At 35.4% G+C, this 16370-nt stretch overlaps 1 protein-coding gene across 1 annotated transcript in view; it reads left to right on the forward strand.

Moving 5' to 3' along the window:
• CDC14A (cell division cycle 14A) overlaps positions 1 to 14367 on the forward strand; it is a gene marked incomplete at both ends in the record, with an annotated part of 51360 nt that extends 36993 nt beyond the window's left edge. The window contains 8 exons of the mRNA XM_084265903.1: positions 2653 to 2740; positions 4484 to 4714; positions 6674 to 6812; positions 9389 to 9545; positions 11650 to 11762; positions 12310 to 12357; positions 13032 to 13160; positions 14070 to 14367. Of these exons, the coding sequence (XP_084122029.1) occupies positions 2653 to 2740; positions 4484 to 4714; positions 6674 to 6812; positions 9389 to 9545; positions 11650 to 11762; positions 12310 to 12357; positions 13032 to 13160; positions 14070 to 14367 (1203 nt within the window). The remainder of the gene's footprint in view (positions 1 to 2652; positions 2741 to 4483; positions 4715 to 6673; positions 6813 to 9388; positions 9546 to 11649; positions 11763 to 12309; positions 12358 to 13031; positions 13161 to 14069) is intronic.
• Between the last annotated feature and the right edge of the window lie 2003 nt (positions 14368 to 16370).

Raw genomic sequence — 16370 nt, forward strand, 5'->3', positions numbered from 1 at the left:
AAAATAACAGGTATCATTCATTGTTCTGCCAGACTTCTTACAACTTAAGAATGCATGCTCTGGATGACTCTAGATGCTTCTGGGACTTTCAACATATATACCTTTATCTGCTAGCAGCAGACAGTTCTCTGAAGCAACATAGCCTGAGAGAACCTTTAAAATATACCTATGGAATCACCTGTGAACCAGGCTGTGTACAGAGGCAAGTCATAGGCATGGAAGATGTTGTGACAATCCAGTCACAATACACCTGGTTCAGAATAGTTGCAGGGTCTTTGTCTCCCGTTTCCCACACTCAAAGCAAGGGAAAGGGGTTTTGCTGAAGTCAGTGATGACCATGTAGTTGTATCACACCTTGTCTTTGGAATTCCCTGAGTTTCCTGCAGTTGCACTGCTTAAAGAGAAAGGTGTATAGATTAGATATACATTTGAATATGTATTCTCTTTTCAGAGTTGTATGACTTTAATGTAGCCAGTGTTCTTCCCTCCAGCCCATGTATCAAAAATTTCAGAACACTGCAAATCTTTCTCATTATTTTCAATAGTCTGAAAATGAAAAATTGAATATTTCTAATATCAATCAGGTTTTAATAACTTTATTTGGTTTTAATATCAAGAAAATTTCTTAAGCCTCTAACATTTGTTAAATAACTTGTTTTACAAGCAAAGAATATATGAGTGACTCAATATGTACCTGAAAGACAGTTGTAGGAAATGTTTCATAAATCTTCAAGAAAATTAAGTCAGGAGAGGAATAAACAGTGGGAAAACTTAGTTTACAACCCAAAGCTATACAGTCGATGTTGATTGCAATAGGCACAGGTTAATATAAAGCTATTCACAGAACTTAAAAATAGTTGTAGAAGGATTTCTGTGTACTGTAATGTTCCATAACATTTAGATTGAGAAACTGTTATGGGCTTTGCTGAATTAAATAAACAGTAACTGAAATTTTAAGTTGGAAATGGCTGCTTTTTTGCCTCCTCTGTGTACAAAAAAATGTTTGTTCCAGAAATGAATGATAGCTGGGAATTCTTAGGAATCTGTATACACAGTAGGCATTAATCTGCCTGAAAAAGTATTAAAACAATTGACTAAAGCTATCCCATTATGTTGTTTAATGCTTAATGTTATTTTAGTTTGTTAAAAGTATGTATCTGTGAATGAGGTTTAAATTGCTGCCTGGTGTCTGAGTTTATGAACCAAGAACTCAGAATCATCTTTAATTTTTTTGTCCATTTCATAGTTATGTCTCCTGTTTTATCCTGTGTATGTTTAGATGTGTCCTGTGCTATATTTCTACAACTTTAAATGTTCCAGATTTGTGCTCTGTTGGGCATAGAAATGTGTAGTTACGGGGAGAAAAGTTGCATAAGACTTGATGGGAGCAGGCTGAAGGAAATTTAGAGTTCTTTCATCTTACTATATTATCAAGGCAGCTAATTCCCCTTTTGTTGGACTAAATTTAAAATGTTCAGGTTCTCTCTTTTAATAATGTTGGCATGTAGTGTTCCATGTCTGCACGCACATACATACGGAACTAGTTTGGATTGCTTAAAATCTAAATTCCACCCATGTAACTATAAAGAAATACTTTATTAACAAACTAAAGTGGCAATACAAGTATGAAACACTTTTACTGAAGTGGGTGAAGGTGTTACAATGTTGAAATCGCAGTCTGTGATGCAGATGTGGGGGTGCTCCAGGTCCTGACTTGGTTATAAGTTCAGCTCACTAGTCCTTATGCAACCTTGTTAACTGGAAGAAGTTTTCACTGCGGGTGGACAGTTGGAGCAAGTCTAATGGGCTTAGCTGAGCAAACAGTTGGTGACTTGATTACAGTAATGTCCATTATCAGAACCTTTCACTCATTAGGATGCTTTGATGAGCTGGGAGCAAAAAACACAAGCTTAACAATGCAGTTGACCTGAATGCCAAGTGCTGAAGTCACGCTTAGAGTAACTGCATTGCCAAATGAGGAATGAGCACTTTTCAATTAAAGAAAGAAAGAAAATAGTCATTTTGAACTTATGTATTTCTGAAGAAGCTTCCTGTTTCGGCACTGACAGAATTTGCAGACCCTTTTCGAAGCTTTCATTTAAAAGTGAGCATCAAATCAAAGCATAACAGCTGTTTTTACTTAGTAATTTAATTTATATTTGCTTCTGTGATTACTGGCTCATCAGAGCTTGTGCCAATATGTAGATTTCAGTTTCTGCAGGGAAAGGGTAATTGTTTTTGAAGACTAATTGGTTCTTAATTTGTTTTCTATGAATTGAGCTTTTTAGCCAGTGCATTACAGGGAACAATTTTTCTGTATTCTTTGATTAAAGCATAGAAGAATGTTGGTGCTCAACAGTGTTGTTAAAAGTAGGTGTCTTAAACCATGAACCTTCTAAGGGAGAAATATTTTAGATAGAGGATCTTTCTGCTGTTGCTGGAAAACAGCAGCAGAGTCCTTTGTGCTTTGTTTTATTTCTGAGAAGCAGCTTATGGTTGGTTTGTCCCATACAGATAAGCTAGGTAATCACAATTGGAGTGTGTTGTTTTAGCACAGCTAGAACACAGAAGTAGTAAAATGAAATGTTATGGTTTTTATCCTTGTACGTACAGACATTAAATGTGTTTTTTTCTCTTCTGAAATTTTTCCAGCGAGTGGAAAATGGTGACTTCAACTGGATTATTCCAGGAAAATTTTTAGCATTTAGTGGACCACACCCAAAAAGCAAACTTGAAAATGGTATGCTGCATATTTTAATGCTATTCTGTGATCATCTCTTTTCCAGCATGTTAAATAGTCACAGCAAATGAGCAGAAGGGGTTTATAGATTAATTTTCGTCTTCAGAGATAGTCATACAGTGAACACTTTACATACAATATATATACAATCACATTCCAAAAGTTTTGGAATTACTCTTCTTACAGTCAGTAACTCTCAGTGATAAAGCACCTAAAAATTTCAAGTTCCTTACTCTTCTGGAACCTGACACCTGATGCGATAAGTACATAGAATTAAAGGTGAGTTGAAGAAAGCGAAGGAGGTTATACCAAGTGTTCTGTAACAGGTCAGGAAGACTTTAAAAATAAACTTGCATTTACTAATGAAGATTCTTGGGATAATGGGAAAAATGGATGTGATTCTAATGAAACTGAACTGGGAAGGGGAATTAGAGATTTGGTCCAGCTAATATCCATCATTTGCAAACTACAATAAGGTTGTTTTTATGAATTTCACTTTATTTGTTTCATGTCACTTTGTTTATGCAAGTTTGTTTTCTGAATATCTACCTTTTTTAACCCTCTGCCTACTTCTACATTCACATTTCCTTCATGACTGGAATGGTGCTAACTGAATAGTGTCCCCTAAATGTTTAAACAAAATGCAAGGAGAAAATATTTAGGTTGGTTTGGATTCCTTCCCCAGTTGCCCTTACAGTCCCTCCTTGCAGATTTTTTTCAGAAATTGCTTAAATTGTTTCATGGAATTTTGAAAACATCTTTTTTAGCATGTATATAACCACACATTACAATTGTAAATTACTATTGCAAGTTAATGCTGATGCTTAGTTATTCGGCTACAGATAAGCCTCACCCAGGAATGCATTACAAAGCTGCATTTTTCTCATTTTGTGACTCTAATTGCATTTACTGATGCATATGACTTGTGGAAATGACCCATGCTCTTCCTTTGGACAGGAATAAAAATTCTAGAGAAAAACTAGTTAATTTGATCGACAGACCTGATTTTTGTGATAGCTATTTTGTTGCTGCTGCGTTTTGTTTATAAGACTTAATTCTTCATGGAAAAGAATAAAACACACTTTATATACACACATCCTGAAGACGTGTGTGTGCACACACTCCCTCACACTCTCGTTGACAGAGATGACTTATTTGGTGAAAGTGTCCTAAACAGCTGTGGTATTGTTAGTCTTGGTCCTTCCTCCCCTCCTCCCCTGTCTTCATTTAGAGGATCCTTTTGTGGCTTTGCTAAACCAAGGCACAAAAGCTTTTTTTACTTCACGGTGGAGCAAGAATATTTCTGATACTACAGTTTACAACTGTGATCTAGACAACTGTAAAGAGTGTTTCCCCATAAAAAGTGCTTGTTTTTCTTTGATCTGCAGCTTCCCTATAGTCAGCTGTTCTGAAAAGCTGAATTTGTGCAAATGCCTAGCTTTATGCACTTGTACTGCTACATACGTCTCCACTACTTGTAGAGAAGAGTGGGCCAAATGGGACAGCACAGTGTTTCACATACACTGTCCTTCAAATTTTTATTTTCTGATCTGTTAATTATAGTGGTCTTCATGAGCATTTTGTGGACGTTTTTGTAATATCACCTAACTTGTTTATTGTGAATAAAATATTTTCAGTATTAGCACGCTTGTCATTCAGAAAAGTTTTTTAGGGCAATTTTGATTATCATGAGCTTGAACTTGACCTATGACATTAAGTGATAGTTGTTTTATTTTTTTATAGGCTATCCTCTTCATGCACCTGAAGCCTACTTTCCCTACTTCAAGAAACATAATGTCACATCGATCATAAGATTAAACAAAAAGATCTATGAGGCAAAGCGATTTACAGATGCTGGCTTTGAGCACTATGACCTCTTCTTCGTAGACGGAAGCACACCGAGTGACAGTATAGTTCAGAGGTTCCTGAACATTTGTGAGAATGCTGACGGTGCTATTGCTGTACACTGTAAAGGTGTGTGCACTTATTTATTCCTCAGATTGAAGCTCAAAATAAGTATAAATCTGCAGAGTCTATTCCAGAAATAGTGTTTAAAAATAACACTTTCTGGTTGTGAACGTAATGTTACTTTGTTACTTGACTAATGTGACAAATTTGTTAGTTTTATGTGCATATGAAGTTTTTTCCTGCTATGCTGCTACTCACAGTATCTGACAAAGTGTTGTTCATTGTTCTTTTTTCTTACTTGAAGGCGTGAGCTTAAGTTAATGGAGATTTCTCTTTTGCATTATGCTTTCACAGCATTATGATAATTGGCTAGGAAATGTGAAAGACTGAAAGGTTTTCTTTGTGCTTTTGGACTGTTCTACATTTTTCTGTGGAGTATGACTTCCACATTTCAAGTTAATGTGAGTTATTGTGATGCCAGCATTTCAAACCAGCCTATTTCAGCAAATCAGCCAGAAAATGGTGCAAAACATGCTTAGTCAAGAATGATTAATAAAGGCTTTGAAGGATTCGGCTTGATTTATGTTTAGAGTTGTGTAAGGACATTGTGGAGCTCAGTGTCTTGCTGATCTGAAACAATAATACTGCTATTCATTTTTTCAATGAACAATAAACATGCATATCAAAGATAAATAAGTTTATTTTCTAACAGGTTCTTACTGTTGGTAGAACCCAGAAATTCTGGCATTAAGAAGCTGGGCACCTGCTAATTGACTAAATGAGAGTGTAAATTATTGATTAGCGGGAGTAGATTGTTATTCTCCTGGCTTAGATGCTGAAGGAATACAATATGCTTTTCTAGTGATTTAAATATGCACTGCCTAAACTGAAGTATTTTTGGTCTTTTATCTAACCATTTAATAAGTCAACCAATAATCTCAGGCTTTTTATACCTTTCTAAATAAGACTACGCAGACTTAAATCAACAGTCAACTTGAAGTTAATGTGTTTGTTGTTTTCTTGCACTTTTACTGTGGAAGTATTCCAGGCACTCCTTCCATGCAAGAAATTGCTTGTCCTGGAAGTTACAGAATTGTTTAAAGCAAACGGTTGCTATGGAAGATTTGTGCATTAGTAGGAACTTGGAGAAAAGACCAATTGGTAGATGTTACCTGCAATTTTCAGAGACCATTTTCATATTCGTGTGTATGCTTAGTATCCAACTCCTGGTTGTTTATTTGCATGTTGTGTTCCTTCTGCTTTAAAATAAACAAAAAATCCCCAAATCTGAAGCCCAAAGCTCTCTTATCTAACAATACCTCCTTGCTTAAAATGATGCTTTAGGAATTATTCTTTTTAGAGAGAGATTAATTCTTACTCTTTATTTTGAGATTTGGTATTAAAAGTTAATTTTTCTCTCTTTTCTCCCCTTAAAATTATGATTAGTTTGTGATTTGGGGGAAAAGGGTTAAAGTAAATAATTGATAAATAAAATCATATCCTGGCTAGCATTCATTGCTTTTTATGCAGATAGAAGTGAACAGTTTTATAGGTTAGGCTCACAACAAAAACTAAAAGCTACTGGCTGAGAGGACTGTGGTTGTGATGTGCACAGGTGTATTTGCATGCATTTGAACCTTGTTTTTAGAGTATGAGTGTTGGCCCCTCATAGGTACTTATGGTTTTTCTGGTTTCATGAATATGAAATTTGTATCCAGCTTGGGCACAGCTCTTAAAACTATCAGTCTCTTAAAAAGAAACTAAATCCTTAAGTAGAGTTGGGCATGTTCCAGGAGGTGATCACTGTTGCATGTCTTTTTGGATGCTGTTTTATTAAGTGTGATACATTTGTTCTTATGTCCACAAGTGTATGATAAAAGGGCTACTGAATCAGAAACTTTTTCTTCAGATGTTAAGGTGGTGAATAACGTGGCAAAGGTGGCTTCTCATATCCCATACTTTAATTAGATAATTATGAAATGCTCTTGACTTCATGTGTGGATGTTGATACTTGTGTTTCTGTAGCTGGCCTGGGAAGAACAGGAACACTGATTGCCTGTTTCATAATGAAACACTTCAAGTTCACACATGCTGAAGCCATTGCTTGGATAAGAATATGTCGACCAGGTTCTATTATAGGACCCCAGCAGCACTTCTTGAAAGAGTACGTATACCTTCTTTGCTACTAAGAATCAACCACTTGTCTACGTCCTTATCCATCTTGCACTATTTATAGGATCTTTCTGTCTACTGATGTCATGTTACCCTAAATATATTGCAACAGGTAGTTAGTTAATTTGAGACTGAAATCAAAATTACTCACTAGCAATCATCTTCTCTGGAGTTACCTCAAGGGGCAGAGGGTCTCAAGGCTCTGAATGTTTTTGTTCCATGGTGTGTAGGGGATACACTTCCAAGACATTTGCCAAAGTCGTCATATGTGGACAAAAGACTTTCAATAAGGATTTATTAAAATCTTAACATAGAAAGGATAGACTTTATATGTAGCCTATGATGACACTTTGCAGTGGTATAATTAATTTCTTTATAATTCTTTCTTGTAGCTAAAGATTAAATAATATGTGGTAGACAGCTATCATCTCTGTCCAATTCCTAGAGTAATGGATGAAGCATTTCTGATTTGGAGCTAATAGTTGCTAACAGAACAAATGTCTGGATTTAATGCAGCTCCTTCTCAAAATTGACTGAATGCTTTGGTTTGAGTGCATTTCATATGCATATGAACTGGATGGGTGAATCAAGGGTTGATATTGATTGGAAATTAATAAAACTGGACTGGCTTTAGTGATGTACACATTAAGCTTAATTTCATAAGGATGTCTACATTGTGCATTTACTATTGTAGTGGCTGTGCTGATATCTTTAGTTGATACCATGATGATAATTAATTGGAGGCACTTTTGCTGTTATGAGAACTTTTGAGAAAATCCATCACAAATTTGTGTTTTTTTCTCTAATAGCAGAGATGTTGCATTCTCTTTTTTACTGTGTAAATACAGTAAAAGGTGCACTGTCCTCTGCACCTTAAAATCATCAGGTTATCCTAGATAAAGCATTACTGTAATTCATAGGAGAAATTGAGGATGGATATGGATTCCTATTTATTCTCTAGTGCAACTGAATGAGGATTTGTTCATTTGAGGTGGCTTGCCATTGTGCACAAACTTCCACAAACCACAAGTGCTCACTGAAGGCAAATTAAACTTCTCCACACCATGCCTGGATGATACACTCTGAAAAAAATAACTTCCACAACAGACAAAATTAAGAGGGAAAGGTAGTAGGTGATGTGATTAGCACGTGCTGTGACTTTGAAAGATAGGAAAAATAGGGCCCATGTCTCTTCTGCAGTAGCAAATAAATATGTGGGCTAGTTTTTACAGATGGGCAAAGACCCTTTAGATTTTTTTAGGCAGCTAAGAGCTGTAGCATTGTTCAGTAAGTTTTTTCTGTTGTCCTATGGCAATAGATACCTCTTTTGATAATCAAGCAATATTATCAGTGTCAAAATGGAACTGAGGAAGGAGCAGCTAAGATCAGTTGGATTGTTATAATATGAAATATCTTGCCTTTAGGGCTACAAATTTTCACCTGACAAAAAGGTAAAAGCTTGCAATTTTCATCTCCCAACCTTGATAGATGTCAGACCTTCATCTGTTAGGCTCTTTGAGGTTTGATAAGGGAGGTTTGAGTAGGTTTTTTGTGTAGACTCTCTCACCCATTTGATACATAGGCACGTATGTATCAAATCAGTCTGTTACTGTAACTGCAATTAATACTGAAAAAATCTCAAAGGCATTCAAATTCAAGTGTGTTTTCTAGGCTACTTCTGTTAGGTGTTCTCTCATCCTAACCACCACCTCTTCCCTTCTCTTGAAGTTTTCTTGGGACATAGTGAATTTTTCTGGAAGTCTTTACCTTTCCCCATTGATTATTGAACAGGTTTAGGCAGTTGGCTCAGACTACTTGGCTCTTAAGCTTTGCTGCAATATTTTGGCTTCAAAGAAAGGAAAGTTTCCAGTGAAAGTATATTCGGCTTTAATTCCTCCCTCGGGTTTTTTTCTGTTCAGTATAGAAATTTAATTTTTTTACAATACTATGGAATAGGGTCTCAGTTCTTGTATGACAGCTACCTGTCCAGCAACCATCCTTATTGAGGCATAATGCATTCTCATTAACTACAGCTTGCTTAGCTCATGCACTTTATAGCAATCTATTTTTTTACCACCTGTCTAAAGGATATAATCTTTCATTTTCTGAAAACTGATACTAGAATCCTGTTCAACTTTACATGACTGACTACTTTCATTGTGCAGGTCAGCTGTAGTTTTACTGCACAGTATCTGTATACAGAATAAGAAGTTGGAAAGTGCTATATCATCATTTATTCTATACATTATGCATATAAAAGCATTGAGGTTTTAAAATACAATTCCAATTTCGTGTTTAGTTCATTTCTTCTCCCACTAGCATTTTATAAAATAAAGTTTTAATATCTGCAATATGTCTTTGATGGCTACAGACTTACCTGGTGATTCTGGTTGGGTGTTTTGCTTTTAATCATTGAAAATTATGTTGGTTTTTTTTGGTAGACATTTGATTTTTTTCTAGGTGATGTGTAGAAGATTCAAATGTTGTCAGTCTGTAAGAGTAGGGTGTTTGCAGGTTTTGTTTGTGCAGATTTGTTGATGGGAATTTATTTGGTTTTGTATCCTGAAGGAAGCAAGCGGCGTTATGGCTGGAGGGAGATCTAATCCGGACAAAGCAGAAACGACGAGTAGTTGATGGAAACATTAACAGAGTTCTTTGTGGCTTGAATGACATTTCAATCAGTGACAACTTGAATGAAGTACAAGACTTGGATCAATACAGGGAGGTAAGAGTTGATAGGAAAAAATTCAAACAAGCAGAGATGAAGCTTTTTTCCATAGCTCGTAATTAGAATAAACATCCCTTTTTTAAATAAAAAAACCCCTTAGGTCATACTTGAAACTGTTAAAGCTCCTTTTGGAAGCTTCAGAAGCTTGTTTCAAGTCATTCTTTCAGGGTTTTCAGTTGGAATAGAGGAAAAAATAGCAGTTTTCCCTGGAAATCTGTTTATTCCAAGATTCAGGTAATAACTAGTGTATAATTGTCCATCCCTTTGTCGGTGTTATGGATTACTGATTTAATGGGTATGTTTAGGGTAAGTACCTACAATTGTTTTTTGGAAGCACAGACATGAAATGTGAGTGAAAGTGAACACACTTCTGCTTCTGGGCTAGTTAAAATCTTAGCAGTTTTCTACAAAATCTGTGTGAGGCAGTTTAGAGGAACTATGCATTTGGTTAATCTGGTTTAGCTCCGTAAGGAGCTTTTATGTTGTTGATGGAATTCTTTACTTGATGTAGAAGATGAGGGATGTAGTAGGCAATTTCAGAGAGTTATTAGTATAAATTAAAATAATAATCTCACGTGATCTCTCATCATCTGGAAGAGCACTTTGAATGCATCTCGAAGGGTACAATTTGCCTTGCCTTTTGGAAGTTCAATTTGTGGCTTGGAATATGTAAAATTAAATATTTAGAGTATTAACTGGAAAATATAACACTGTATTTAGATGGTCTTGTATGCCTGTATTGAAGACAGCTGGCACATAGCTGTATGGGTAAAAGCAATAGTTTTGAATTTGAGCTACTACTACAACTTTACTGCTTCCATTATTCCGGGCAGGTTATTTGCAGGTAACTCAACCCACCGTGTAGCAGCTTACGTACAGATTCATAATAGGAGTTCATGGGGCTGGCTTTTTCTTTACATCTCTCTAATATATGTAGTTCATTTTAACAGATACTAAAGCTGTTGAATGTTTTTTAAAATGAAGGTTAAACTTACCTCTTTGGTTATTTGGCTATGTTTCAGAACTTCATTATACTAGGCTCTCTAGAGACTCAAAACATAACGATGTTCCCAGTCCCAGAAATGTGTAAGGTCTAAGAATCAGAGGACCGAAGAGTTACATACAGTAGCTATTGGGCAAGTAAACACAGTGAAACAAAATGTATCAATCAACACTGGGGCTGAGTGATAAGTAACAGTGGCCTTCCATATACTCTTCAATGAAATCTAGCTAAAATAGTCATTCTTTCATCTTGGATAATGGCAAAACTCTTCTGGCTTATGCAGGACAGTGAGGTCACTTGGGCAAAATAGAAACTGCAGTAATACAAATAAATACTTGATCTGAAGTCAAATGAAGCAGTGTGTCTTTTTGTTTGGCAGTTAAAAATTGCAGTTATCTATGTAACTTTCAGATCTCTGCTACTTAAGATACTGTCTATTTAATATTTGGGTCTTTAAAAGTATATTTTGAGATCAGTCAGAAACTATAAATAGGTATTTAAACAGTGTTGCCAAAAACACTTATATTTCTTAGTTTAAATTTTTTTCTAAATCTAGAAGTAGGATAAATCTCTGAAATCTATTCACTGTATAATCTTTATCAAATTCTCACAGGGAATTTTTCAAAACCTTTCCTAAAGGTCATGAGAACTTTTTTGAAAAAATAGTAATTTATGAAAGTTGACTTTTAGCTCCTTCTGCAGGACACACATCATGTAAATTTGTTTGTCTTGTTAATATTAGTGTTGTGTGTTACTGCTTCCCTTCTATATTAAAAACTTTTTAAAAATAGTTTTGGGGGAAGGAGTTTAAGTTCTATAAAAGCAGGCTTTTTAAAAGTAAATACTGGGTGTTGCTCAGGCATCCTGAACTGACTCTGAGGTCAAATTCTGCAGAAAACCTCTGAAGGGGCATTTGTACAGTGACACATTTAATTTACTGGAACTGTGCAAAGATGGATTAGTGCCCCATGTATGCAGAAGGTTGTAGATTAGTCTTTGAAATTATAATCTTTGCAGAGATGATGCTCAATAATCTGTAACTACACAACACCTAAGGATCTGATACATTTTCTTGCTTGCATACTTTGTGTTTCCCAGAATGATTTTGAAGACAAAGCAGGTGTGGAAACTCAGAATGGCATGACACAGGGAGATAAGCTTAATGCCTTAAAAACTCGGAGACGACAATGTTCTTCAACTGGAGCTCTGAGGTAATAGATTAATAGAGGTAATCTGCAATTTTAAATTCAGTCTGTGCTATCAGATCTTTATGGCAAGTACATTGTCTTGTTCAAGGCAGTGGTAGTAATTGTATCACCTTCTGTGGTGGAAATATTTGTAGGTACATATCTAGCAGTTAGGTTTTTTCTCTGTCTCCCTGTTCAGGATACCTACTACTTAAATAGTAAAATGCAAATGTAAAAAAAACAATTCAAAACTTTCAAATTTATATCTATCTAGCATTTAAAAATATGTTTCAAACAAAATATTCTTAAATGAACTTAATTATCTTTCTATAATTATTTTTCTGTACTCCTTATAAAATTTCGAATTTTTTAGAGACAGTAAAAATGTGAAGCTTAGAAATAAACCTCAAGTTCTTCTCTGTGAAAGTGTAAATTAAAATTATGATGGTTGATAATGCTTTCCTCTTGTTAGTCTTGCACTTTAAGGCCAGTATGAGACATGCAAGTATGCTTTGGGGGAGGGGAAGGGGTTTTCATCCTTTGATAAAGATTGCTGCTCTGGTTTCCTTAGGCTGCAAGACATGAAACTGCACACCAGGTCAATATCACAACCTTTCAGGTATTAACTTTAACATTGTAGTTCTAAATGTACACCACTCATGTCCTAAACTTTCAGTGTTCTGACATCAATTAATTGGCATTTTAGAACTCTTGAGAAGTGGTAGGTAACAAACTTTCGTAAATAACTGCAAGTAGGGGGAAGAAACCCAAATCTAATGGACAGAGGGGTACAATTCTACTTCAGGGATACCTTGAATTCTTTTTAATAAATAATTAACACATACAAGTAATTTCCTCAGTTGCATTTTCTAATATTGAAACAGTTATGCAATGACTTTGTAAAGTTATACTCGTGAAAGCTATGGTGTTGGTTTTTTCTACTACATGCTTTATAAGCACAAAAAGGTTTTTTAATTTATAACATTTAAAATTTGTAATAAAATTTACAATAATGTTGATGGAAAATGGACACTTGGCTGTCACAAATTATCCAGGTGAAAAGTAGCCTGTAACTGTAATATGGTGCAGCAGCAGAAAGACTTGGAGTGGGATATACGAAATGTGTTTTGAAAAGATGTTTTAAAACAGGCAGAGCTTTTGCTGTTGAGTTCTTAGTACTTGAAAATTTCCACTTTAAAATACCAGTCTATGTATTAAAAGACTGTATGTGTTTGACATGTCTGTTTCAATTATAAAAATCTTCCTTCTCATTAAAACTCTGCTCCTTTTTAGACTGAATGCTTCAAGTAGTGTGGAAGGATCCATGTCTCCTCTAAAGACCTCCAAAGTGGTGGCAGTAAACTCACCGTCTGCGGAAAGAATAAGCAGAATTTCAACCTCCTCAGGCTCTAACCTTAAAAGGTCTTTTTCTTATTTTGGTCCAAATACTTACTGTGTACTATAATCGTTTTCTGCACATACACAGTCTATGAAGCAGTTGCTGTTCCTGGGTGTAAGAAGGCTTAAATTTATTTACAAAGTGATTTGCTATGCCACTCACCAAACTTTAGTTGTCTGTTGTTGGAAAACAGGCAAATACCAAAACTTGTACTATTGCTATGAGTTTGGTAGGATTAAATTAAGTCAGAAATTATGTGGCTTAGCATTTGTGTAGGTTGCTTTCTGTTATTTTTTTAGTTACCTGAGTTTATAGAAGCATTGCAAGTAATTCTCACATGTATATACTATTAATCTTAGAAGATAACTGTGTGGTTATTAATCAAGTTAATGAACCCTTGATTTATTGTTATTTAATTCCATTATTACTACTGTACTAGGTAGTTATGGATGTTAGATGAAATTTTAGTAACTTCTAGGAACAAATACTTACTTGGAAAAATAGCTATTTCAGGGCACCCTATATTTATTATAAAACTTTTAATATATTAATAGTCTTCGTTGTTTGAAGACTTATATTTTGTTCCTGATTTCAGGAAACAGGCAAGGAGTTCTTAAACTGTTACATGTACACAAAATGCTCCAATGTAGGTCAGCCACTGCCTAGACCTTTTAACACAATCTGCTGCATATTTGGTTTGACAGAGGTGAAAGCTGGCCATGATAGTGCTGGAATAAACACAGTTTAGGAACTCTTGATAAAGAATGCTAAGTTTATTTGAGAGCTGAAAGATGAGCACATGTGCAAAGACGAATTATTTTAGTGGTCTATGTTATTCACCTAATGTCTTCTGAATTGTCTGTTACATTTTTGTATGTATTTGTACATACCTTTGTGTGTATTTTTTTTCCTTGCATGTGTTTTCCATTCAGCTTGTCCATAAACTCCAGGCTAGCCAGTTCTCTAGGGAACCTGTATGCTGCTTCAGATGATGAGAGCAAAATGACATCATCAACTTCTAGGACAGGTTTTTCTGTAAGCCAAATCTCCAGCCACTTGATTGGCAGCTTGCAGCTGCCTCTCAGAAATAACCATGAACTGAACAACAACTTGTACAACAGAAACAGCAGTAGTGGCAACCTGAGCAGCCAAAGCAGTTTTCCCAGCGCCACGACAGATGAGTATGCACCAACCTTCCTTTATGGGCCTTACAACTCCTCCAGCGATTGACGATACCAGAGTCAGTCAATTCCTGTAAGTTCATCATTACAACAGCACTTTGAGGCATCTGACTGATGCTTGTCTTCCTTGCTTCTCTGAGCAAAGCTGTTGCAAAAAAATCTTAACCCAACATAGTTCTCCAATGTCATTTAATGTTTCTGACCAACACCTTCGCCTGTTACCTTCTGAAGTAATTATCACTTCAGCTACTTTTTCCCATCTCTTTCAAGCATCTAGATCATGGAGTGTTCATGAAAACAAATCACTCCTGAACTTCAACTAACACCTTTTCTGATACTTCTTTATGAACCTTCCTACTTTTTAGCTTTTTTCATTTCAAACTATCCATAACGTTTTATAAGTTTATTATGTATCTTAATCCTCATGTGTTAACAGATTTAAGCTTTTGTATGTATCAATCTAAAAGGAAGGTACAACATTCTTAAAAATAGGGCTCCTTTGAAAGATGAGTCAAATTGACTTGAAGCCTAGTCCTTTTCTAATGCTAAATGTGAATACTATTTTAGAGTGAGGTACCTCTGATGGTCTCACCATTTTAGCTTTTATTCCTTAACAATTTTGCTGCCTTGGGCTTACTTCGTGTTGTTTTTTCTGTGTGAAAGGATGCATGGATAAATTAATGCCATTTGAAAGAGTTTCTATACAAAATGCAGAGGAGAGACTAGAGAAGCTTCAGGGATGAAACGAGAAATAACATTACCTATTTGGGGTGGGTTGCGTGTGGAATATTTACTACTATGAATCTAAAACCAGTTAAAAATACCTGGTTTCCAAATATTTGATATCCTACTAATTATAAAAATTGGTGAAGTATATTTAATAGCATCTATTGCCTACAATTAATTGAGCCTGTCAGCCTCTGTTCAGGAGTACTGACACTTCAGATTTTTATTTTTTAGCTGCTGGAAATAAAATTAATTTGTAACAAATTAACTTCTGTTTCCTTACCACTAAAACTCTTTCACTGTAAAGAAAAGTCTTGTTTTCATACTGTGGAATGAAATTGCGTGTGTGACGGAAACCCAACTAGTATACAAAGTACACTGAAAATTAAGATAATTGAAGGAACTTGATCCTTTATACTCATAAATTCAGTGGAATTTCACTGGAAAAGGGGTGGAGTTACTGTGCTAAGATGTTCTTGACCTAAAGCAACTACTTAAAATACTTACTGCTTTCAGACTCTTTGTTTGTAAGTACATTTGGCTTCTTACCTACTACAATGTACCAGGAAGTAAATGTTTTTAATCTTAGAATTCTTATAATCACTCAGAATTCTGCATTGAGTTTAAATTTGAGCTTAAAATTTATGCATCAGCAGTAAGTCTTTTGTGAGGGACCTGATTATTGCCACATCTTTTCAGGTTTGTTTTACCTTTTAATGTGGCTGTGTTTGTACCTGCTACATGGATTGAGGTAAACTATATATAACTGAGATTTTTCTCAAGTTATATTTGGAAACTATCTCAGGTTTCTTATGAGGAAACCAGCTCTAGAACAAGAGAAATCTTGTAGTTTAAGCTGCTGGTTAGGCTTAATTTCTCCAGATAGAGATGAGCAGAGGGGAAGAGCTGTGTAGCAAGCTGAGGATGTTTTTGAGATGTGTTGATGACACATTCACTTGTTCATGAATTCTGATGGTTCTGGAATGTCAGATATTTTTGGTGTTTGCAGTCTTTTACCCAACATTCTCACAGAAGTTCAGACCTCAGGAGGACTGACAGAGGCTCCAGTTGAATATACTGGAACCAAAGTGAATACACCAGCAATGGTAGAGGGCAATCACTCATCTGAATGACTGAAGTGGTAAACTATCTGATTTTTTAAACTTCTCACTTCAGCATTATCTCATTTAATGCATTTGAACAATAATTCTTTGGAAGGTCAACCCATACCCATTCTTTTCAGTTGTGCCTTCTGTAAATGATATGCTGTCAGCAATAATTCAGGTTTTTCATATTCTAGTTACAGCTGTATATTATGCATAAAAA

Source organism: Gallinula chloropus (assembly GCF_964237585.1).
Source record: "Gallinula chloropus genome assembly, chromosome: 6".
In the NCBI taxonomy this organism is placed as follows: Eukaryota; Metazoa; Chordata; class Aves; order Gruiformes; family Rallidae; genus Gallinula; species Gallinula chloropus.